Source organism: Manis javanica, chromosome 2, assembly GCF_040802235.1.
Source record: "Manis javanica isolate MJ-LG chromosome 2, MJ_LKY, whole genome shotgun sequence".
Classification (NCBI taxonomy): domain Eukaryota; kingdom Metazoa; phylum Chordata; class Mammalia; order Pholidota; family Manidae; genus Manis; species Manis javanica.
Genome location: NC_133157.1, coordinates 13,045,901 through 13,070,641, shown reverse-complemented (window position 1 = coordinate 13,070,641; position 24,741 = coordinate 13,045,901). Strand labels below are relative to the sequence as shown.

The window sequence follows — 24,741 nt, the reverse complement described above, 5'->3', positions numbered from 1 at the left end:
AAGAAAAAGAGCCCTGATTTCTAAGTGTTGGCTGAAAGCCATGGCATAAATACTTACACGAAGGCCGATAGCAAGCCACAACAGTGAAGTGACTCAAAAGGAGTTGGGAGGTATTGCATATAAGCGGGTATGAACCCGCTTCAGCACGCTGTCTGGTTGTCGACTCTCCCCTGTGTTCAGTGGCGCTCTCCAAGGACCTCCTGGTAATCTCCCTTTGGGATTTACACAGCTCAAGGGGGATATCTGTTCCTTGGAACCAAAGTATCTTTAACTAAACACCTAGCTGGCATAACCACCTTTTATTCTAAACAGTTACAGTGAATTCACTAAAAATGTGTTCTAACTTTGGCTGATTTTTCACAGCCACATACTTTAAATATTTATAGCTATTTTCATTTATTTATATCTATTTCTATAAATGTTTGGTGTTCACCAGGTCCAGAGGAATGTTTTTAATCACTGTAGTTGCTTAGGATAAGTGTTATCTTTGGAAATTCCTGCCGTCTGTTGTCCAGTACAGGGAACTACTTTTGTCTTAGCTGTGAATGTTACAGGTCTAGGGTGAGTTTGAGGCTCCTGGCACACCTATCAGGGACTAGTGCCAATGTATAGACAGTTAGGTATTATGCATATTGGGATTCTCAACTCATCACTTTTGACATTTTGAGCCAGGTAATTGTTGTGGGGGCTGCCTGTGAATTGTAAGACATTGAGCAGCACCCCCTGACCTCTATCCACTAGATATGAGGAACCACTTGCTCCCAAGTTGTGTCAACCAACAATTATCTTCAGACATTGCCAAATGTCCCTGGAGTCAGTCTGGTGGGCAAAGTCATCTTGGTTGAGAACCATTGCTCTGCACAGATGAAGCCAATTTGTCTCATGTGTCATTGACCTTAAGCAGCACTGAATTCAGCAGATTCTGCCACCAGGTTAGAGCCTGAGGCCCAGGCTGCAGCTCCCGAGTTCCCACACTCTGTGTATGATAGGAGGAAAAGTTTCAGGAGCCAAGTATAAAAGCTTCTGCTTTGTAATAGGACACAGAGTCCACAAAGTTAAAAATTTTTAATTAAAACACTTCTTATGAGGCATGATGGGAGTGGATATAATGAATCATTCATTCATTTAGCAGTACCTCTGCGATTGGTGGGGTAGTAGGTGCTGGAGCTGATGCAAAGCAGGCTATAGACCTGCCTTTAAGGAACTAACAATTCTAGATGGGTTTTTAGATATTTTCAGTTGTAAGAGGGAACCCAATTCCAACTGGCTTAAACAATACTTTTAAGGGACTTCATTGACTCACACATTCAAAGAGCCTGTAGGCAGTGCAGGCTTTGGGTAAGGCTAGAGCCAGTGGCTCAAGGTTGTCACTAAGGACTAGGTTTCCTTCAATGTCACTGCCCTTCCTGTCCTATTGTCAGTTTCATCCTAAGGTTGACCTCCATGTGGTCACCAGAGGTGTTAGTGGCAACCAGTTGTATAATTTCCTGAAAAGATCTGAGATTCACTATGATTGGACTAGTTTAGAATGACCTGCCTGAATTCATCAAGGGGATGGAAAGTGCTGATTGGCTTAGCCTGGATCACTTGCTCCGGTCATGGCACTGGTTTCTGTAGGAATCACACAGACTCCATAAAGAAGGCCAGGCATTGCTGAGGCAGGGGAAAGAGCCCTGCAAATGCTGGGTGAGTGTGGGTCCTCGACCAGCTAGAGCACTTGCTTGGCCAATGATGCTTTTCATGTAGGCTTTGTCTGGTGGTTTCATCCGGGCCTAAGGCCTCGGCACCGCTTTGGTGGGTCTCAGTGAAAGTCTTACAGCAGATCTCTGTGCTGTACATCTGCTGGTCCCTCTAATACCTCATTCCCTCTCCACTCCTTCTCTTCTTTTGCAGCTCCATGCAGAGTCGGCCCTTCTGAGGCTATTTCCATCTCCACAGACTTTCTTCCCTCCTACTCCCTTAGCCCTTGAACTTCCCTAAACCTTGTATCACTCGGGTTTTCATTTGTCTGCTCCTCTACCTTGGCTGTGTGATGTTTATACCTACATTCTGCCTCTAAAGAATTTTTGGTCTACCTATGTTCTCTCTTTTTAATACCTGACAATGGAATTGAAAACTTTTGGTGGAGATTCCTTTGGTGTCCTCAAATTTCAAGAACAAGATGGGTTAAAGTGTGTGTGTGTGTGTGTGTGTGTGTGTGCATGCCTATGACCAGGTGTGCATACTTGTAGGTGAAAGAGTGAGGAACACAGAACAGGAACTGTGGAAAGGGCAAAAGATTCAGTTAAGACGATACTGAGTTTGAATCCTAGCTCTGCACCCTGTTAGATCTGATGCTCTGCCCAGTGTATCCCCACTTAACCCAGCTTTCTCTCCTTAAAAATATGCATTGTATGTTATGCATTCAAGCTTTCTATATTTCACACTTGTGACTATGCTACTATGCCTGTATTATTCGTTTATATAGGTACATGTAACAAATAGTACACTTAACAAATACTTATAACCGTAAGTATTGCCATAGCTGTGGTTCCTTTGTTAGTAAATCACATGGTGACTTTAGCTGGGAAAGATAAAAAATGTGTCATTCCAAGAAGGACAGGAGAAGTCAGGCCCTTCAGACCTTAAACTTCTCCCCTTTAGCTGCATGTGACCCCCAGTTAGAGGTGGAGTGGAGGAAGAGGCATGGCTGTCCCTTCCACCACCACCCTCTGCCCTGTCGTGCCCCCTGGGATACCAGCTGGGCATACCAGCTTATATCAGCCCTGCATGCACAATGTAAAGATAGGGATGATCACAGTCTTTTATTTATTTATTTTACATGATCCATTTTAACTAATTTAATGCACTTGGGGCATGGTTAGTGCATGAAAAGTGGGAAATGGTACAGCAGGGCCTGGGAACACATCTAGTTTTAAAAATATCAATTCTTATGCCAAAAATGCCCCATTTTAGGATTCTTCTGTGAAATTGCATTTTTCTTGATATGAAATATGGCCTTCCCTATGCAGTGTCAACACATATATCGTTGTCAGCTTCTCTGGTTTGAGCTTCAACTCAGCCATTTCCCAGCTGGGTGTCCTAACCTTTCTAAACTTCACTTTGCCCATCTGTACACTAGGAATAACTCCCTACTATGAGGGAATCATGTCCTTCTGTACCTCCAGGGCACCTCAGTACATCAGGCGAGGTCACCTTTGATCTTTATCACAAATGCACCTGCCCAGGCCTGCTGGAAATCCAACCTTTCCCGGGGGCTCCCCTGGCCAGATGTATGCCGGGAGGTCAAGACTAATAATTCCCAGTGGTTATGGCATTGTTTTCTCCCTCTGTCCTGGTGCCCACCCTGGGCTTCAGGGCAAGCCTTTTCTGGATGGTTCTTCTACTGGAAGTTAACTACTTCAGGGCATCATTTTGGAAAGTTCTATATAAGGACTTACTGCTTTAAAAGTTTGGAATTGCCATCATGTTCTTTCTATCTTTGTAATAATGGACACCCTTTTAGAAGGACATGAGAACTTCCAGAAGTCTAATAATTTAAAATTCTATAACTGACAATTCTGAACATTTCTGGGAGATAATGTACAATCCAAGACCAGACTGGCATATACTGAGAAAATAATTTATTCAATTGTAAATCTGGAATTTTATTATTTTTAAATATTTATCAGTAACTATTAGTGATATCCTAAGCTTCTTCATTTTGGATTTAGATTTAAGTGAATGAAAAAAAATTAAGATTCCCTCAAAAGTAAAGATCAGCTCTTTTTTCCAATCCTTCAGGACAGCTCATTTCTTTGGTTTAGGACTTTCACTATTAACTCTCCCTACTCCAAATGTGTCTCAGAAAACTTGAGTCAGAGAAGCAAGAGTCTCAACTGACAAGTGGCCTCTCTCTCTTTTTTAAAGTCCACCTTAGGGTTTTTGTCAGTTTTGTTTGCTTTGCAGGGTTGTGAGATTTTTGGCAAGAACTGAAGGGTAGGAGGCACAGTAAAATGGTAGAGAAAATATAGGTTTCATTTTATCGAAGAATGCCATTGTGCTGAACATCAAGCCAGTGCAATGACTCTTGAAATAAATCACTTAAAAATGGAAACAACCTAAACTGGAACACAAGCAAAATATAAATATACCTGCATATGTAAATATTGCCTCCTAACCCTTTTTACAATGAATTGCTTAACTTTAAATATGCAGGATGTCACAGCTTCTCTTAGAGAAGGGAATTGAATGTTCTTCTGTCCTGAGGACTGGGTCTCCATTGCCTTCCCCTCTACTTTTGATGTAAGATCAACTTATTATATGCATCTGGCTGTTACACTTCAGTAGCGCAGATTGGGCAGGGGAAACTGAGGTAACTTGATGGGAGGGCTTTTCCTCCAGCCCACTCCTTGATGCCAGCCCTCCAAATTGCAACATGATGGGCTGAGGGACCCTGAGGGTTAAAGCAGGTGGTGGCGGGACTTGCTGATGACTGACTGTCCTGAAGCACAGATCAGGGATGACTGGCTATCGTCATGAAGCACAGGTCTGGGAAATGCAACTCCTTGCAAGAGTATTTAGTTCACAGCAGGCCTTGCCGTCTCTGACGCCATCCACTTTCTCTGGCCAGTGATCTGAAGACACAAGTTGCAGAGTCTGCCAGATGCAACGTGACTGGGGCAAAACAAGAAGCTCTTTCTATTCAAGTCCCTGCTACTCTGGGGTTGTGGGGTCGAGGAGGCTGGAGACCACCCACACTGCCTCCCATTTAGTGCCTGGCTCCACACTGCATTCAAGGCCAACCCCATGCCCTGTGTCCCTCAGAGGTGGCATTGCACCACAGTGATCAGCCTACTCTCTTTCCACTCTCTCTTTGCTATTTCATGGCCAACTCATGCCATGAGTTTGAGGCTTTGTTTTTACTTCATATTCAGATTCCCCGTGACTCCCAACATTCACCACCATGATATCCTTTGGGAATCTTGACCAGTCTTTTGCACAGAAGCTAAACAACATCCTGATGAGAAAAGGACATGAACTACAAATGGCCTGAAGCAATTTGCCATTGAAACCACTTGAGAACTGCCAAGGTAGACTGTGTTCTTAGAGTTTTGCTGCAAGCAACTCTTATGCTGCTAGACCTGGAGACAGGAAGATGCGGAAATCAGGGGGAAAGGCCACCCCTATCCCCATTTTATCTTGTTGCCAAGCACTTCCCTTAGCATCCTATTCTCCAGTACATATCGTCTGGCACATGTAGAATGTTTCTGGCTTCTTCTTTGCCTGTGATACTTTTTTTTTTTAGTTCAGTTGATAGCATTGTCCCTCAAACCCAGAATAGATAAGAAATCACTGGGAATTAACATTTGATTACCATAGGTTCATTCTCCCATATTATTACAAGGCTCAAAGTTACAAGGAGAAACAGTATGTAGCTGCTGTGTTGGTGTTATGTCAGCTTTTTTTTTTTTAAGTTAAAATTGTTACGTTTGTAAGAAAGTAGCCAGAATATCCTCTCTCAAATTCAGAAGTCTACTGGCACAATTTAAAGTCAGATGTTATTTCTAACCAAATTATACTCTTTTGTCTGCCAAGATACTTTGACAATCTTAATATCTGAAGGCAGGCCTATGTGATAATCCCAGCAATATTCTGGGGATAAAATTTTAGTGGGTTTGTTGAGAAGGAAATACTTGTTTAGGTGGCTTTCATCATGCCACTTGGCTTCTATGTCATTTTTCTTGTCCTGGAGGATTCCCTTGAAGCACTCTTGTGTGATGTTTAGAACCTGACTGGGTGTTCCTCCAAAAATGGCTGCATGGTAATAAAAATCCCCCTGGCCGAAGGGAATGTATGCTGCAGACTCCTTCCGCCTCTCGTAGGTAAACTCATCATGATCTGCCTTGTACCACCAGGCCTGTAGTTGAGCCACGGACTGGCCAAGAGTCTCTACTCCAAAGCTGTCTTGGAAGACCTGGTCCACATCCATGCAGAAGAGAAAGTCTACTTCATGCTGGATGTGGGCCACAATGTGCTCCCCGATTGTCTTCATGCGCATCATGCTGATATCCTGCCATCTGTTCTCAGAATTGATCTCAAATACCTTGAAGGAACGTAGGGGACCCAGCTCTATCAAAGGCATCCTGGAGACATCGTCTACCATAATGTAAAATATGACTTGGTGGCCAACCATGAAGTATCTATTAGCAGATGTTAAGAACTCCTCCAAGTAATGCTCAATGTATCTGAAACAAAGAAGAATGGTATAAATGTAACCTCTGGGTTTTCTGCAGAAGACTACATGCTGTTCTTACCATCATCTTGTCTACACTTTGCAGTTAAAGATAATGATTTTCCCCATTCCAGATGTGGAGGGACTGCTGATACTTAACAGTTCTGGCCACTCTCCACTTTTCAGCCACTCAGCTTGGGGGAGGTGGAGTGACTTATCTAGCTGCTAATTTTGGAAGGGCCACTGGGCGTGCACAGCCCTGCCTCCTCCTCTCTTGCTCTTGGAAACCGGCCAGTTGGAGAGAGCACGTGGTTTCAACTGTTCTGCGCTTTACAGTAATCTCTGTGGTACAGGTCCTACTCCCACGTCCGGAGGCCTGCAGCTTCCAGTGCTGTAGACGCCTGAGTGTCTTAAGTTTATCTAACTCTGTGGTTCAATATTAGGAGGCCCAGAGTCTACAGACAGAAGCCACATTCTCCAACACCAGCTTTAACTATAATGAGGTGGCATAACTATCATCTACCTCACTTAGCCCTTTGTCTTGTTTCTCAGTTGGTACAGATTTTGGGCAGGCAAAGGGGACAACAGTTCTTTAGTTTTCAGCTTTATTGAAATATAATGGACATATACAATTGTGTAAGTTTAAGAGGTACAGTGTTGCAAAATGATTACCACTGTAGCATTAGCTAATACCTCTATCATGTCACATAATTACCATTTCTTTTTTTCAATGAGAACATTTAAGATCTACTCTTAATAACTTTCAAATATGTAATATAGGGTTATTAACTAAAATCACCATGGTGTACATTAGATCCCAGAACTTAGCATCTTACAATTGGAACTTTGTACCCTTTGATCATCATCAGGGGGCACTGGTTGCTGAGCCTCCCTTAAAACCTTAGCCTATAACCCAGTGTTATTGCTACCCTTCCAGATGCAAGGGCATCGTGACCCCTGGATCCTTTGGGGATTAAACCTAACCATCACCACTCTCTTATCCTCCTCTGAGACCTAGAGAATGGGTCATAGGACATGGATATCCTTTCGTATTACATATCTACCCTGTGAGCCTCCCACTAGTTACCCAAACCACCCATCCACTGTCCAGACACCATCATTACAAAATCCAGTCTCTGATTTAACTACAACAACTGTTTTCCTTTAAAAAAAAGAAAGAAAAAGTCTTATTTTTTAGGTCATTTTTATGCTCACAGCAAAACTGAAACCAAAGCACAGAGAGTTCCCATATACCCACCCTGCCCTCTCTGCCATCCACAGCTTCCCCGACTATCAACATTCAGCACCAGGGGGTACATGTGTTGCAACTGATGAATCTACACTGACACATTATTATCCCTCCAAATCTGTAGTTTATGTTAAGGTTCATTCTTGGTGGTGTATGCTCTGTGGATTTGGACAAATGTTTATAAACGTTTATATCTACATCTTTTGTATATCCATACAAATCTATCATGTTTGGTATTATACAGAGTATAATACACTGCTCTAAAAATCCTTTGTTCTACCATTCCCCCACCCCAATCCCTGGTAACTACTGATCTTTTTTACTGTCTCCATAGTTTCACCTTTTCCAGAATTTCATATAGTTGGAATCATACAGCATGTATTTCATATAGGCTTCTTTCTCTTGGTAATGTGTATTTAAGGTTTCTGCATGTCTTTTCATGGCCTGATAGCTCATTTCTTTTTAGTGCTGATAATATTCCACTGTCTGGATGCACCACAGTGTATTTATCCATTCACCTACTAAAGGATCTTGGTTGCTTTCAAGTTTTGGCAATTATAAATAAAGCTGCTATAAATACCTGTGTGCTGGACATAAGTTTTCAACTATTTTGAGTAAATACCAAGAAGCACGATTGGTGGATCATATGGTGAGAGTATGTTTAGTTTTGTAAGACACTGCCAGAGTGTCTTCCAGAGTGGCTGTGCCATTTTGCTTTCCTACCAGAATGAATGAGAATTCCTGTTACTTCACATCCTCACCAGCATCCGGTGTTGCAGTGTTTTGGATTTTTGCCATTCTAATAGATGTGGAGTGGTATTTTAGCTACTTATCTATTCATTCAAAAAAAACCATGTTAATGTCTTCGGTAACGCAAGCTATGCACTCTGTGAAGCCATGGGGGGTCACAGAGAAGAGGAAGGAATCATGCAAACCCTAGATTAATGCTCAGTGAATGTAGACTGAATTTAATTTGCTGGTCCTACTACCAGGCAATCGTGGTATACTGGCACTTCTTTCTGTGTTTTGGTTGCTGCTTGGATTTTCTTTCTTTACTACCAAAACCAAGGTGTGCTTTTCATGTTGGCTTCTGGAAACTCAAGAGTTTACTGCGTTGATTCTTTAAATGGAGAGACAGTATCTGAGCAGTATAAAGAGGGACTTTGAGATGGCTCTGTGGTTGGTGGCCAGGAAATCCTCTAGCACTCCAGAACTTTAAGAAAAATCTATTGTGTCCTAAAGCTTGGGAGACAGTCCTTGGTGGGAAGAGAGGAAGCCACAGTGAGGTTTAACATTGTTTAGAGATTAAAGCACTGCTGTTGGCTCCCTGCACTGCTATTTGAAAACAAACCAAACATCACACCTCCTAAAAGTCCAAATCTACTCTTGTGAGGATTTATTGCTGCTGAGTACAAACAGTGCTCCCATGCCTCAGAGCAGAGAGCACGGGTCTTTTACCAGGACAGGTGATTTACAGTTTAGTTCTGCAGAGTTGTGCCTGGATGATGGAAGCCACTGTGGAACAGTAGGCAATATTCTGTTCATTTTGGAAATATTAGGATCAAATCAATCTGCAGCATGGCTGGCTTCTCCCTCTTGTGCCAAAGGATTAGGTGAGCTGAGCACTGGCCCCTGAACTCATAACAGTACAGATTCTTCCAGTAAAAGTACCAGAACTCCAGAGTCAGGATTCTAACTTCCCTGTTAGAGATGCTCCCTAGGTCCCTGGAATCAGCACAGTCAGTGACATTAGGACTTGATAAGTATGGTGACAGCAGTGGCTTCTGGGCTCTGGGTTGGAGAAGGCCTTAGGAGAACTATGAGATCTGCACAAAGCTCTCCTTCAGGGCCTCTGGTGGACAGAGCCTAGGCGCAGATTAGCCTGGGCTTTCACCTGTCATTGTACAGGCAAAGGGATCACCTTCCAATGTGGTTTTCAGAAAAGGTACAGATGGAAAGGTCTATGGCGGCGTGGGGACAGGAAAATTGAACTCTTGGTTTTGTTTTGGAAAAAGAAAAAGAAAAAATTCTCCAAAAGACCAAATGGGTAGTATCTTAAAACTTATATTATAGCTAGTAATTTCAAGTAAGAATGATTGCAGTTTGGGGAGAAACATTCTAAACAAGTTAATGGAAGCTGAAATAGAAACCTATCCAACCTCTGGAAGATGAAGCCAGCCGAATCTCGGGGGGCCAAATCCCCCAGGAGGGTAGGGTAGAAGGGACCCATGGAAGAGTGGTAGCCATGCTCTGACATGGGGGACCACTGCTTAGATGACTCTGGACCATGAACTTGCTGTGCATTAGCCCTGGGTCTTGAGAATGTAGGAGAAAGAATGATGCACATTGGGGCTGTCTAATAGCCGGCATGCGGGAAATGTGCAGAGAAAGCCGTAGAGGTGAGGGAGGTGGTGGTGGGCGTGCTGTAGACCCTGGGCTCAGTGAGTCTAGCAGACATTTTTACCTGCAACCCAAGATCCTCACTTTGAGCTGGGAAGGAGTTGACTTACCTGCTATTTTGTTCACAGCAGAGATGAAATAGACGGTCCCATTATTACATTCTCTACTAATAATTCAGACAAGTCAGGAACCGCCTCCATAAGCCCAGGGGCCCACTCACAAACATTTGACAAAGAAACAAGAAAAAGTTGAGGTCAGTTTTATTAGCAACACCTACCTTCCAACAGCAAAAACTGTCAAACCCACAGTAATTTTCTGCTCGGTGTAATAGTTTTCTAAGATGGCTCTGTCGTAAGTGCCTTCCCACACAACCGGTGCCTTCCATCCAGTTACCGTCACGACCTCTGGGCGCTTCCTGGTGACAAAACAAAGAGGCCCAAGTGTTAGGTAGGACAATTTTACTACGGTGGGGTGGAGACTGTCCAGGGAAAAACTGGGGTCAGCTATGATTTACTGGGATTGTCCTTGAATCCTGATGGTAACTTAACTCCAAGCAGTCGGCTGGGTGGTATGACATTTACTGGGGCAGCATATTCTGGGTAAGGGACAGGAGGCTCCGAGGCTGTCTTACGGAGATCTGCCTGTACCCCTCATACCCTCTCTATCCTCTTTCCCTGCTTTCTTTGTTCTCTTCTTCCTTCTCCCCAGCTGCTTCCTGGACTGCCAGTGGCATCTTTGGGTGTTATGTATCCCTGTAGGTGCCATCTGAGCCTAAGAAGGCCCAATCCTTGACACAGGGGGATGAGGAGAATGACATTACAACTGAAAGAGAGAAAGCTATTTCAATTTGTCTCTTGCCAGAAAGGGATTTCTTGGTAGGAACTTGGTTATAGGCCAAAAAGCGCTGCCCCTGGTTAGGGGCTCTGGAGTTATTGTTCATATGACAAACAAGGAGACAAGTCATCCAGAAAAGAAGGGACTCGAGAGAGGCCCAGCATGGCCACAGCTGGAACCCAGGGCTCTGGCACAGACCCTCTCCTCAGACCATGCTGCCTCTTTACCAGGAGCAAAAAGGGGCAAAGGGACGCATGTTTTCTAAACTCACAGGGCTTGAAAGGGACTTGGCAAAGCCAGCACAAACACAGGAAACAACACAAGAGCAACGATAAACTGGCAGACTGTAAAGGGTAAATGTGGGAAGGCTGCACGGAGCAGCTGGGGCCCAGCATGAGGCGTAGCCAGAGGCAGAAGAGGTGGTGGAAATTCGCTCTGACCACCATTTGCTCAGGAAGTGGCTGCATTTCCCCTGCTGGGAAGCAGAGGCTGAAATACAGTCATTTAGATTCAAACCCCAACACTAAGGAGAAGGCCAGTGATTGGGCAAAGTCCTGGTGGTCTCCGTCCATCCCTGCTGGCTGTGTGCAGGTGGCCCAGTCGAGGAGTTACCAGCAAACAGAGCAGGCCAATGAGAACTTCCCTCCAGCCGCACACATGTGTGGGTGGGTGGATTTCACAGAACTGGCTCTATGCCATCAGCAAAGCTTGGGTTTTCCACATGAAACCCCACTTTGCCCCAGCCCGAATAGAAAAGAGCCTCAGCAGCCTCTCTCTGCCTCCTGTCTCTGTCACCAAGCTCTGCACTCCCACCCCAGCCCTGTGACCTGCTTCCTGCTTCCCTACTGCAGAGCTGAACTGCAGGTGGGAGGGGGACACTGTTAGGCAGCTCTCCTGGCTCCCCCCAGCATGCCCAGTTCTGCCCTCACATCCCAGGTGTGCCGGCTGCATGGAGGACAGCTGCTCGTGGTTTCCTTCCGTCACGAAAGAAGCTACTTTGGACTCGTAGGCAACCTGTGCCCGGCACCTTCACATACACCTTCTTATTTCATCCTTGCAACATTCCTGCCATGTACTATGTCCACTGTATAGTAAGAAAACCAAGGCTCAGAACTTGTTAATGTGTCCCATGCTGAGGTGTGATTTTGGTTCCCATTCTCTCAATGGGGAAACTGCAGCACAAAGAGGTTAAGTAACTCGCCCAAGGTCACACAGCTAGTAAGGGCCAAGGCTGGGATTTGAACTGAGAGTCTGACTCTGGAGTCTGTGTTCTGAGCTACTACCCCCCTATATTGCTTTTTGTATGGACATTTACTTGCTGTGCTGGGGTTAAAACCCAGATTTGTCATTATTTCCACTCAGCTACTTCGGCATTTTTATCAGTGCAGACTCAAACGATGAGCTTTTGTTTGTTGTTCTTAGAAGCTTACATGAAGCTTGTAGTCACATTAAAACCCCAGGTTTGTGGAATGACGGGATTTCCAACCAAAAACCAACACAAAGAGACATACCGCAAGCACAACTTCTGCTTCCATGACCGATGTTTGAGAACAGAGCTCGGCCCTGTACTACCACCTTATTCACTGCAGGCCTCAGTTTCAGTCTGTCAAGGACTTTTTAGTAGATCTGACACAACCTGCTAGGTGAGTCTTGCAGCTGTGCATGAGCTGGACATTTGGTAAACAGGTAATTTATTTAAAAAGAAAGAAAAGGAGTAAGTATACTTACTTGGCGCTTAAAGTGCACAGGGGCTAAGTACTTGACTTTCATTCCCTCACTGAGCCGCACAACCACCTTATCAAGTGCGTGCTATCATCAGCACCATTTTACCAATAAAGAAAGCAGGGGGAGGAGAGAAGGAGAAAGAAACTGTGCCTTTGGCCTTTTAATTTATAGGAAGGGCACTCGATCCCTCTGGGTGCATTTCCTAAGTCCCTGCTCTGCCCCAGGCCCATGGCTGAGCGTGGAGATCAGAGAACTGACGCCTGTCCTACCCCTTGGGAATCCTACGGCCGACAGGTAGTCAGCCTGCAACACACTCCTCAACTGCATGACCACTCAACCCAAATCCTCTAGAAAGACTGAGTCATTAAACCAGTGTCCAGTTTTATTACTTGGCTGGAAAGATTCCTTCAGGCAGGAAAAAGAAAGCAATATTCAAAATTAATGTTTAATTAAAAATTAAGATCTTCTATTTCCCATCTGCTAACTATTACATTCCATGGACAATTCCAACACATCAATGACCCCGGCTAAGAAGCCAGAGGACAGCCTGAAAGCACAGACAGTGGGGGGGGGGGGGCGAGGGGAGGGGGAGGGACGCTGAGATCCAGATCAGCTTCTCAGGCGAACCTCTGCGTCAAGAGTCTTAGTCCTCAAAATGCACAAAACCCCCTCAAAAGGGAAGTAACTGAGGGCAGACCACACATGAACGGGGAGGTAAACTTTGCTAGTGCCCACCGCCCAGAGAGATGTCTCAGGTCGCAATGGAGGGGCTCTAAAAGGAGGGAAAAGTGCCAGGACGGACTGGGAGCTGTCCGGATGCCTTTCTTCCAAGCAGGGCACCCCTGTCAGCTCGCGCAGTTCCACGTGCACAGGCCAGAGGCGTCCCACAAAGTAAAAGGGCCGTCGCCATAACCCAAACACCCACCTATTGAGGTTACTGGTAGCTTTTACATTTTATGTACTTATTTAATGGGTACATTGTAGTGCTCAAGGATTGGGAAGAGGAAGTGCTACAATTCTGTGAATCATCCAGCAGGTCCAAAAAGGTGGGAATGCATCCAGCACATTATTTACTGAGCTCCTTCTCAGTGCTGAGTGATCCGGCAAAGAGCTGGAGCGCACAGCCAGGGTCGGGGCTGCAGCATGCAGAAAGGAGATGGTGCAGGAAGAATTTTGGAGAAAAAATGAATAGGACATGTTGATGAATGAGACTGCAGAGTGGATGGAGGAAAAGGATGAATTGGAGAGTCTCCTAGGCTCTGGTTGGAGGTGGAGAATGAGAAGAGCAAGGGTGAAGTGAAGTCGGGAAATGCATTTGGGCTTTGTGAGACACGCAGGGATGTCAAGCAGCAGACACAAATACAGGCTCAAAGGAAACCCCTGGGCTGAGGATAAACATGCCAGGGTCCTCTCACACCAATGGCGTCTAATGCCACGGAAGTGGACATGAGCACATTGGAAGGTGGTGCCTAAAGAAAAGAGACAGGCGTACTGGACGTAGCCTCCAGAAACTAATATTTGATGGCTGGGAAAAGGGAGAGACCCCTACCGGGGAGACTGAGAAAGGGGAATGGAAAAGTAGGAGGCAAATTAAGAGGATGTGGTGTCACAGAAGCTGAGATCTTGATGTGGAAATGTGCACCCAACTATAATAGGTTTTAGGTGTTTTATAGCAAAGGACACATTTATATAAAGAAATTTTTTTATTCATTTAAATGTTCTTCTAATCATTCATTCAGGCAGAAAATCTATTATGCCCTGGGTAAGGCTTAATTTAGGTGCTGTTTCAAACCAACATCCTTTAAATATCTGCTGGCCATTTGGGGAGACTCTGAGCCATGTATGGGGGAGAGTGGAGAGGGGATAATGGGGCCATGATCTGTCTCTCAGCTCTGTCTCCAGTAATTTAGCCCTGGCCTCACCCCCTAAAACCTGCTCAGCAAAGCGCAGGTACCACAGTAAAAGTGTGCTACCCTTCTAGAAGGGACCTCGGCGACCAGTCTGGTTCACCTAGCCCACCCTTTGGGGCATCTCACCTCCCCCGCACATATACACATCTAAGGGGCTCATCGAAACCACCATGCTTCCACGTTCTTACATTTCCAGTAATGCTTTAGCGTCTCATAGATGGCTCCCCTATTGCCTAGCTTATCGACTGACACATGGGAGGCCAAAATTCCTACTCTTCCTCACTGGCATGGACCCCCTCTCCCAAAACAGTAGGAGGACTTGCCTGAATATATTCAGTCTTTCCAGTGCCCGAGATCCCTCACACTGGAATAGACGCTACTCTCTCCCGATCCTCCTACCTTCTACAGTGATTCCTCCTCCACCAGCCCTTTAAACGCTGCTGTCAGGCAGGAGTTGGTTCTATCCCTGCCGGGCCTACAGATCCCTCTCCATCTGTCCTCTGATGGCTCGCACTGGAGCGTCTCCACCACACGTTTGCTGAGCTCATGAGCACCGCTGTAGACTGAAGGCTAGTGTCCCTCACAGATGCATATGTTGAAACTTACCCCACAGTGTGATGGTATTTGGAGGTGGGGGCTTTGGGAGGTGATTATGCTATGAAGACAGAGCCCTCATGCATGAGATTAGTGCCCTTATGAAAGGGGCCCCTGAGAGCTCCCTCAATCCTTCCACCACGTGAGGACACAGCAAAAAGATGGCTGTCTATGAACCAGGAAATGTGCCCAAAAAAGTTATCAAATCTGCTAGCACTTTGATCTTGGACTTCCTAGCCTCCAGAATGGTGAGAAATAAATTTCCGCTGTTTATGAGCCATCTGATTGATGGTATTTTGTTATGTCAGCCCTGACACACTTAAACAGGCACCCTGAGAATCTCCGTCCAGATGCCCACAAGTACCTGAATACACATACATCACCTGGCCTGGGCCTCCTCCTCCAGCCCCTTTCCTGGTCAGTACCAGCACCACCCACCAGTCTCTGAGGCCTCATGGTTGTCCTGGGCAGCTCCTGCCTCCTAACTCCCCAGACCACATTGTTCTAAGTCAAATTGGTCGCACCTCCTTACCAGTCTTGGCAAATACTAGTTTACATCTACTGCCCCTAGAAGCTGTGAACTTCTTGCACAGAACCATATAGATAATTTTTCCTGCCTCCTGTGCTTAACACAACATCTCATATGGTATTTTGACAACAGCCCACAGCGAGAAATACAATTTACATCACAACCAAACAGATGAACATATACAAATGTATAGATATAAAAATTCAACTCAACAATATTTACTCTTCAGGTAATGCTCACTGATTTTCTATATGATTTCAACTTTTAAAAGAGAGCTGGTTTTGACCCATTAAGCTAGTTTCTGAACATATTAAAGCAGCAGCTAGCATATCAAGGCATTTGATAAATATTTGTTGTAAGCTTGTTTAATAAATGCATGCATGGCCCCATGAGATTTTTTAACATCATTGCCACTTTACAATGAGTTAGCTGAATCTCAGGGAGAATTTTCTTGCTCTGACTTCTAGATGCTGTGTCTTTCCATAAAACCCAGGGACCTGTAAGACCCCTTCCAGCCCCAGTATTTGTGATTCATCTGCTGCCACTGGCCAACTGCTGTCAGAATCACTGTGTTGTTGCTCAAGCATTTGAGCCCAAAGATCCAGACCCTTAGTGTCTTGTCTAACCTCCTGCTGAGGTTCAATGGATGCTAAGGCTCTGTATCCCTGGTCTAGAACATTCCCAATGGCGCTTTTTGCCCGCACAGCCCCACCCCCTCCTATCTGAGTTACGGATTTACTGCACTTGGGGCGACGCTCCTTTCCTTACTGTGGATTAAACCAGTCTGATAGCTGAAGCTCCTTCTTGTAGTCTTCCTTTCTTTGTTCCTTTTCTTTGTCTATGTCTTCTTCTTGGTAATTGTGGATCCTACGCACAAAGGAAAGCGGCTGAGTAAGGCAGCGAGGGTGATCTGCGTGGTCAGGACAGTCAGTGACTATGGTGAAAATACGTTCCAAGGCAGGGCACACCTGCCTCATGTGACTGGAGGAAGGACAATGACACTACATGATTATTATAAAGACATACTTTTAATGGAAAGGCACAGTACTCACCTTTCTTACTTTCCTTCCAAGTCAGCACAGTTAGACTTAAATGACCCAGTAACCCTCAGGATATTTCAGGGAGCAGGGAGACTTGATAAAACAGTCCTCATAAGAATATTTTAGCTTATGGTAGCAGGTCCTGCAATCTGAACTTCAGCCCAAGCCCTCAGCTTAAGTGGAAAAGACAAAAACAACCTAAATGTCCTAGTCCCAACCACAGAACCTCTTATGATTTCAATAAGGCAGAAAGACAGGTGACAGACAAAGCCATGCCTGTGAAACTGCTTTCTTTGGTCTCTACCTATAATCATCAGGTAGGGGACAGACACTGAGGGTGGTCGCATCGCCTTACCCCTTGTTAAACCAGCTCGGAAACCACCAGCCCTTCTGAATGCTGCTGTCACCAACTTCTGGGTTTCTAAGAAATGAAACAGATGACAGACATTTTTAGAAAATAAGGTAGTCCCAAATTCTGGGATTTCCAAACTCTTTTTATGGCAGAAAACAACTTAAATTTTTTCTGTTTACACCACCACTTCATAAAACAGAAGTGAAGCTGCTCTAGCTGAATGAGAGAGGATGGACCTGACACTGGCCAGACCTCTCCCTCACTGGGCGGGGCCCAGCACTCAGCTCCTCATCCAGGGAGCTCTAGGAGGGAGGGAAGGACAGAAAAAAAGTGACACGGTAGGGGGCTTTAACACATAACCCTGAGTCCTGCATGTTCCACTACCTAGCTGTGTGCCTGGGGCAGGGCATTTTCCCTCTTTGATTTTCTCCTCTGAGAAGTCAGATAGTAATAAATGAAACAACTTTGAAGACTACATGAAATAACATACGTAAAAGAGATTCATAAGTTGACAATTACTGTAACAAGTCATAATCTTAATTTAAAAAAAAACAGTGCACATTTCCAAGAATGATCTCTTTTGCTAAACTACGAGAATTCAGGTTGCTACAAAGGTCATCAGTGACAGCCTCAGGAAATCTGAACCAGCAACTCAGGAACTGTAATCAGCAGCCACCTCTGCCACCCATGTGTGGAGGATTCCACACTCTCAATGTGAGAGTCTCTCCAAGTTGGGGGCCTTCTGGAGGAGGGAAAAGGGGGAGAGGCCAGGGGAGGCAGTGCCCCTCATTGCACCTGCCCTGCAGGTGGACAAATAAAATGGTATGGCATGATCAGGCATAATAATTTTAAGAAACCTGTTTTAAAGCCCATCAACTTTCAGGAGGTGGCTGAGATGGTTTATGATTAAGAACATGTAGTTACAATAAACAGGGAAATGGCACAAAAAACCCCACAAAGGGAACAGAAAGAGAAACACTTAGTCACCCAGGTAGGTATTTTCATATGACCTTGGTCATCCAGCCACTTGTGATATAGCTGATATACTGGACAAGTGGGTTTGGGCCAGTTGCCAAGATCCCATGGCATGTAAGCATAAAAGCCAGGATTTAACACCAGGAAATAAATTATATCAGAAATGAAGGCTGAGGAAAGTACAAATGGTTAAGCACAAGACTTTGCTCTGAGCTTCCCGCAAGCCAAGCTGAAGATGGAAAACAAAGGCTTTATACTATCCAAAAGAAATAAATGTTGGCAAGGATATGGAGAAATGGGAACCCTCCTCCACTGTTGGTAGGAATGTAAATTGGTGCAACTGCTGAGGAAAGCAGTATATGGGAGGTTCCTCAAAAAACTAAAAATAGAAATACCATTTGATCCAGTAATTCCACTTCTAGGAATTTACCTGAAGAAAACAAAATCCTTGATTCAGAAAGATACATGCTTCCCTGTGTTTATCACCACACTATTTGCAATGATCAAGATATGGAAGCAACCTAAGTGTCTATCAATAGATGAATGGATAAGGAAGAGGTGGTATATATACCCAAAGGAATGTTATTCATCCATAGAAAGAAAAGAAATCTTGCCACTTGCAGTAACATAGATGCACCCATAGGGTCTTACGATCAGTGAAATAAGCCAGGTGGAGAACAACAAATACCTTATGATTTCACTTGTTTGTGGAATATAAAAACAAAGCAAAACAAAAGGAACAGAACGGCAGTAGACTCACAGACACTGAGAAGTGATTAGTGGTTACCAAGGGGGAGGGGTTGAGGCAGGTGGAGAGGGAGGGTGAGGGGGATAAAGGGCACAATAATTCACAATCACAATATAAGCCAGTCACGGAGACAGTAGTACAGCATGGAGAATATATAGTCAATGATTTTATAACATCTTCTATGTTGATAGATAGTGATTGCTCTAGAGGGGGTGAGGATTTAATAATATGGGTAACTGTTGAACCACTGTGTTGTACATTGGAAACCAACATAAGATTGTATATCAATGATACTTCAATAAAAAAAAGAAGGCTTATATAGTTCTCTTTGCCTTTAATAATAATAAACACTAGTTTCATAGGGAGACCTCAACATTTTTCCTGATCCCTTGTCTCAAAGAAATTTTTTTGCAAGGACATTTATGCAACATATGCTTGGCAGCATAATGGACAATATCTACCCTGATTTTCTTTTGTAACTGTCAAGGCAGGAATAATAACACCACTGGAAGATGAGAAGCAAGGGCAAAACACCAGTCCCGGTTCTATAAAGGCAAGTCTGGGGTGGGAGGAATGCAGTCCAGACCCCTGGGAAGCCAACCTTCCCCTCCGCCTTGGACCAGACCTCCATCACCAGCTGCTATGGTAAGATTGGACTGTAGGGGGTGCAAGAGAAGCGGGGAGACATCGCACAGAAGTCTAGTAGGGCACTTACTTCGAATGATATATCCACAAGAAAGAGCCTTCTGGGCTAAAAGCAAATGAGAAATAAAAACATATCATGTTACTCTGAATTCTGAGAAAAGCTATTTTGCAAGCATTATCGCTTAAGCCCTGGGTTGAGTTGAGAGCCTGGGGTTTGGCTTCTCCTAGGTTCCCACCTTTCTTTGAGACATAGCCAGTGATGTCAAGAGACTGGGAATTTCCACTTGGAGTCACTTAGGAATATTCAGAAGGTTTCTGGAGCATCTCAAATCTTAAATTAAAAAAAAAAAAAAGCCCTCCATTGTCTAGGAGTAGCTTCACCAAGGGAGAGGTTCCAGAGTTGGGTCTCCTCCTGCAACCTACTCAGGAACACCATGGCCCAGCCGTCCCTACCCAGGACTTATCCTGCCCCAGAAAACAAAGCAACAGCTTCAGAGCCTAGTGCCACATGCAGCTTGGAACGTTTTGTGGAGCAGTCTCACAGGGCATTTCTTAAGTTAATGATGGCAATGAAACTGTCTTAAGTACCTACAGGGCTGGGCCAGTGAATATATGACTGCTGTAGCAGGATCCTCAAGTCATTCAACAGGTAACTCGCTGAGCGTCATTACGTGCCAAGTGCTGGGATTCAGTGTTGGCTAAGACAGACGCAGGTCCTTCTGTCCTTGCAATGCATACCAGTCTAGTAGGGAAGGCAGACCTTCTTCACATAATCACACAGCTACATGACTTCAAACTCCAAGAAGTATTTTTAAAAAGCCAACTATGAGCACTTAACAAGAAGACTTGGAAGGCTTCCTGGAGGAGGGGCAATGTGTTAACTGAGCTCTGAAGGATATATTGAGAGCCTGGGTGAAAAGGAAGTAGAGAGAGTGTTTCAGACAGAGCAAAAAATATGCAAAGACCTGAGGAAGGAAGGAGGCACTATTAAATCGGCAAGGAATTGAAAGAGTAGCAGCCAGAAGCCAGGTCTTGCTGGGAACTGCTGAGGATTGTGCTCTTGAAGGGGTTTAAGCAGGGGAGGGACAAGGTCTTATGTGCATCCGAAAAAGGTCACTGGAGATTAGACTGCTGGGGCTGTAAGAGTAAATGTGGGTGACCAGTTAGGAGGGGGTGGCGTGGTTCAGGCACAGACGGAGGCAGCTATGGAGATGGGGGAGAGAAGCGCATTGACTTGAGAGACATTCTGGGGTCAAAGTGACAGAACTTGTCAGGCCGGGTCACTCTGCCATTCTGGGCAGGGCCACTGTGCCCGAACGCTGAGGCTTACTTGTTCATTTCTCCCTGTGATTAGAACGGATATAGCCTGGCTGAGAGAGTTCTGGACTTGGACTCAGGCCTCTGCCTGGCCTCAGCTTGCTCATCCCCCCCCAAAAAATAAATGGCTAATCATTATTTCAGACTCTGTCAGGGCCCCTTAGCCTCTTAACCCCGCCCCCTGCCTTTGCCCCCTACCAGGAGTCCACCACTCCTTGAAGGAGTAAAAGGCATGCCCTCTCCCCACCTGCAGCTTCCCACTGAGCCCAGCACTCCTGGACCAAGCTCTGAAGTTCTTTGTTCCTATATTAATTCTGACGATATTCCTGACAGTTAATTCTTGGCAAGGCACTGTTCTAAGCAATTAAACACATTAGTTCATCAAATCTTCACAACAGTCAAACAAGTCCGTTCCAGTCTCTCTCATCCTACAGAGTTGAAACTGAGGCACATTAAGTGTGCAAGGAATTGAAGTGATTAGCCCAAGGTCTGCTAGTAAGGAGTAGAACCAGTATTTGAACCTGGGGCATCTGACTCCAGATCCTACAGGGGAGTTGGCAGGTGGAGGAGTCCACTGCAAGCCAGGGCTCAGACTGCCACCTGGCACTCAGGACACCAATTCGTAGATTCATGTTTTCTACCTTGTCACATCTTTTTAATAACCAACCTCTCCTTCTTCCCCTCCTCACCCTCTTCTCCCAGAATCCTTCAACATCCTCATGGTCACAACAGTGTCCACCCTGCAGTAAATGGAATTAACACGTATTCCCCCTGCAAGGCTCAAAGCCACTCCTTCTGTGCCTGCCTGGATATGATCCAAGGCACAGTGCGAGGCACATAGTAGGTGCTCAATAAATATTTGTTAAAGAATGCAAACAACAGATCTCCCTCCAAGCCAAACATAATCTTTGCTCTGTTGAACTCACACACTCCTTTTCTCTACCTCGGACTTTCCTCCCGCTTTGTGTCATGGGTTATCCATGTGCATGTCCCCTTGCTCCATCTAGATCCTAACCCCTGAGGGCAGGAGGTCTACTTGGCTCATGTTGTATCTCTCACGGCCCTCAGCACAGACAAGTAGCTCCAGATGGAGTCCCAGACAATGAATCAGAAGATCTGAGTTCTAGTTAGAACTCAAGACATAAATTCACTATTAAATCACTTCACCTATTTGGTCTCCATTTTGTCACTTGAAAAATTAGAACTCTCAGCTGAAGGAAGGATTGTGTAGTGGGTAAGAGCATGGGCTGCAGTCATATAGCCCTGGACCAAAATATTCCTGAATGTATGACCTGGAACATTAATGTTACAGGGATCCAGTTCCTCATCTAGAAACCTGAACTAACATTTACCTTGCAGAACTATTCTAAGAACTGGTGATAGTGCCGAGGTAAGTCCCTGCACATGAAAACACCAATAACTAGTAGCTGCTATCATCATTATAACCCTCACCATCATCATTTTGTATTATAACTTTGAAATTTTCCTCCAGCTCTAAAATTCTAAGATTTAAAAAATTTCATCCAGCCTCCAATCAAAAGCTATCCTGGATGACATTCCCTGGATGACATTCTTTCAGAATGCTCTACTGACGAAAGTCCTAGTTACTAATCAGCAGATGTGTTCAATTAGTTATTTTTAAATCCTTTTTAGCTCAGGGCTGCCTGCCTGTGTAAGGTTAGTGCCCTCAGTTCACCTCAAGCCATCACACGGCCAGTTCACAAAGTGGCAAAGGATCTGCTGCCGTTTAAACCTCTTGAAGACATTCAAGTAGATTCCTCACATTGAAGAATGACGTGGCTCGAGTCCGGGTGCCACACTATGGCCCCGAAGAGCAGCCAGAGCCTGCTCCGGCTACTGTGCGGAGAGAGTGCGCCCAGCACTGCAAAATAACCTTCCTTCTGGGAGGTCAGTGCCCAAATGAACATTTTGGTCTTTGGCTCCCATATTTAATTTTGTGAACTACCCAAAATATGTTGTACATCTCTGGCTGAGATTCAAAACATCAGGGTTGTCTGATCAAGTGTTCATAGCTTAAAGGTTATCCACATAAGCATCTCAGCTCAGGGCAGGGACCCTGAAGGGCATTGGTTCTTCAGCTGGATTCTTCCAACTGCTAGAGCTCTTCTTGTGTTTGCCAAAATCCCCTGTTCTGCTCTGCCCCCTGGAGCAGATGATGGTGATGGTGGCGGTGATAATGATGATGGTGATAAAGTGATGGTGAGATGGTGAGGGTGCTGAGCGTGGTATTGATGGGTGATGGCAGCTAGCATTTATTGGTGCTTAAGTCTCAGGCATTTCCCTAAGTGCTTTATATACAATAACTCATTTAATCCTCCCAACAACACGATGAAGCAGGTGCTATTATTATCCCTATTTTTAAAAGTGATAAAACTAAGGAACAGAGTGGCTGAGTGACTTGCCCAAGGTCACAGAGGAGGTAAGTGGAAGCACAGGAGCAGCCCCAGCTAGCCTTTCTCCAGACTCCAGAGAGGATATTTCCTCAGCCCTCAAGTACCCAAGGGTAGTCCCAGCACCCAACTCTTGAGTCACCTTTCTCTGGACTAAGTACCCCCTGGTTTGCTCAATTTGGAGGACGTGGTTTGTAGACCCCTTTAACTAGGTGACCCTCTAACTTGTTTTTTCTTAAAATGAGTTGTTCAGAATGAAACAACACTCCAGAAGTGGTTCGATTTATACACACCCAGGAAATAATAGCTCCCATATTCTGGTACCTTCTGTTGATTGATGTACCTAAAGGTACAGTTTCTTTTTTAGTAGCCAAAAAGGTCCTGTTGACTCACAAAATCTCAGAATTTAAGAATTGAAAGAGACATTTAAATGTTAATCCAGGCTGTCATCTTGAACTTGGGGGCTACTAAAACACTTTGCCATGAAAATATTAATGGTGCCAAGACAGCTCTCCCTGCCCAGGGTTATACAATGGACTTTTTTAGAGGAAAAGCTGAGCTGTACCAGTGCCTCTTAAGTCAAAGGCATCATGCATTTTTGTAGCTGTTTGTAGAGACTTCTTTCTGTCAGAAGCTTCTCCAGCTGGAATCTTTTAGGCATTATAGTTTCCAAAACCACAGAAACAGCTCATATATCTGGGGTGAATCCACGGATGAATTTGAAAACTCCAAAATCTTAGTTCATTTTGCCTTCCAAAGTTAGAATCAAAAAACCCAAAAACCCAAAAGTTTTAGCTAGGTACAAATGAATCCCCAGCGACGTGGAGTATGTTTTGCAGCAAAAGTCAAGTTAAGTTGCTTCTTTAAACTCTGCAGATATTTTAGGATTGCAAAATTCACAGTGGATTTCTCATGGAACTGCTGTCTGAAATTTTTTAAGGTGATTTCCATATCTCATCATACAAATAATTTTAAGTTACATTTTGGGTTTATTGTTTCTGTATATAGTTTACCCAGAATTGCAAAGGTACAAAAAGTCAAGACATCAGGCACATGGCAGGAAGGAAGATAATTAAACCAGAAGGTACTTGGAAATCTAATGATTATAAATATAAAGTGATATAAGGGCTCAGGGATATGAGAAGGGTGGATTCTCTCCTTATGGTTTTAGTGAATCCTAATTTTAATTCGACCTGCTGACTTGGCTAACACTAAAAGATCAGAGCATCACCTTTATTTCATCACATTGCATAATTACCTGTTGATATATTCCCAAAATACCACGATTACAGTCGAGACGACCAGCATCGATAGAATCACTTTCCCTTTGACATTCATTATTTTCTCCTGGGGAAAAAAAAGAAGGCAGGAGGAAGAAATAGATTAAATGAGTCCAGAGTGAAATATGGTTTTAAAAAAATGCTTCTACCCATATCTTCTCTGAAAGGAAAAGTTTATGAATATTTAACTAGCGCTAAGGAGTGTGTTCTACCTTAAATTGCACAGGCTTCTAATGGCAAATTAGGCCAATTCAATGAATTGACAGGGCTGCCTGTGTTGAAAAGGACGCTGAGGCCACTTTGGGGCTCAGAGGGAAAGTAAGTCTTAATAAGTCTGGCTAGGGGTTTATCTATTTTGTTTATTTTCTCAAAGAACCAGCTCTTGGTTTCATTGATTTTTTCTATTGTTTTATTCTTCTCAATTTTATTTATTTCTTCTCTGATCTTTATTATGTCCCTCCTTCTGCTGACTTTGGGCCTCATTTGCTTTTCTTTTTCCAGTTTCAATAATTGTGACT

At 44.4% G+C, this 24,741-nt stretch overlaps 1 protein-coding gene and 1 long non-coding RNA gene across 12 annotated transcripts in view; one reads left to right on the top strand and one right to left on the bottom strand.

The window, feature by feature from the left end:
* The window catches only part of LOC108405150 (uncharacterized), a 56,102-nt gene extending 36,826 nt beyond the window's left edge, over window positions 1-19,276 (top strand). The window contains exon 9 of the long non-coding RNA XR_012126495.1: window positions 19,058-19,276. This is a non-coding gene — a long non-coding RNA (uncharacterized lncRNA). The remainder of the gene's footprint in view (window positions 1-19,057) is intronic.
* Window positions 2,795-24,741, bottom strand: part of GGTA1 (glycoprotein alpha-galactosyltransferase 1 (inactive)) — a 70,746-nt gene continuing 48,799 nt past the window's right edge. For 7 of the 11 annotated variants that reach the window (XM_073225329.1, XM_073225335.1, XM_073225310.1 and 4 more), the window contains 6 exons: window positions 24,202-24,290; window positions 19,286-19,321; window positions 16,851-16,916; window positions 16,224-16,322; window positions 10,141-10,278; window positions 2,795-6,227 (listed from right to left, as the gene is read on the bottom strand). In XM_073225329.1, the coding sequence (XP_073081430.1) occupies window positions 5,534-6,227; window positions 10,141-10,278; window positions 16,224-16,322; window positions 16,851-16,916; window positions 19,286-19,321; window positions 24,202-24,281 (1,113 nt within the window). In that variant the 5' untranslated portion in view covers window positions 24,282-24,290 and the 3' untranslated portion in view covers window positions 2,795-5,533. The remainder of the gene's footprint in view (window positions 6,228-10,140; window positions 10,279-16,223; window positions 16,323-16,850; window positions 16,917-19,285; window positions 19,322-24,201; window positions 24,291-24,741) is intronic. The other 4 variants (XM_073225353.1, XM_073225321.1, XM_073225344.1 and 1 more) reach the window with 1 other exon arrangement.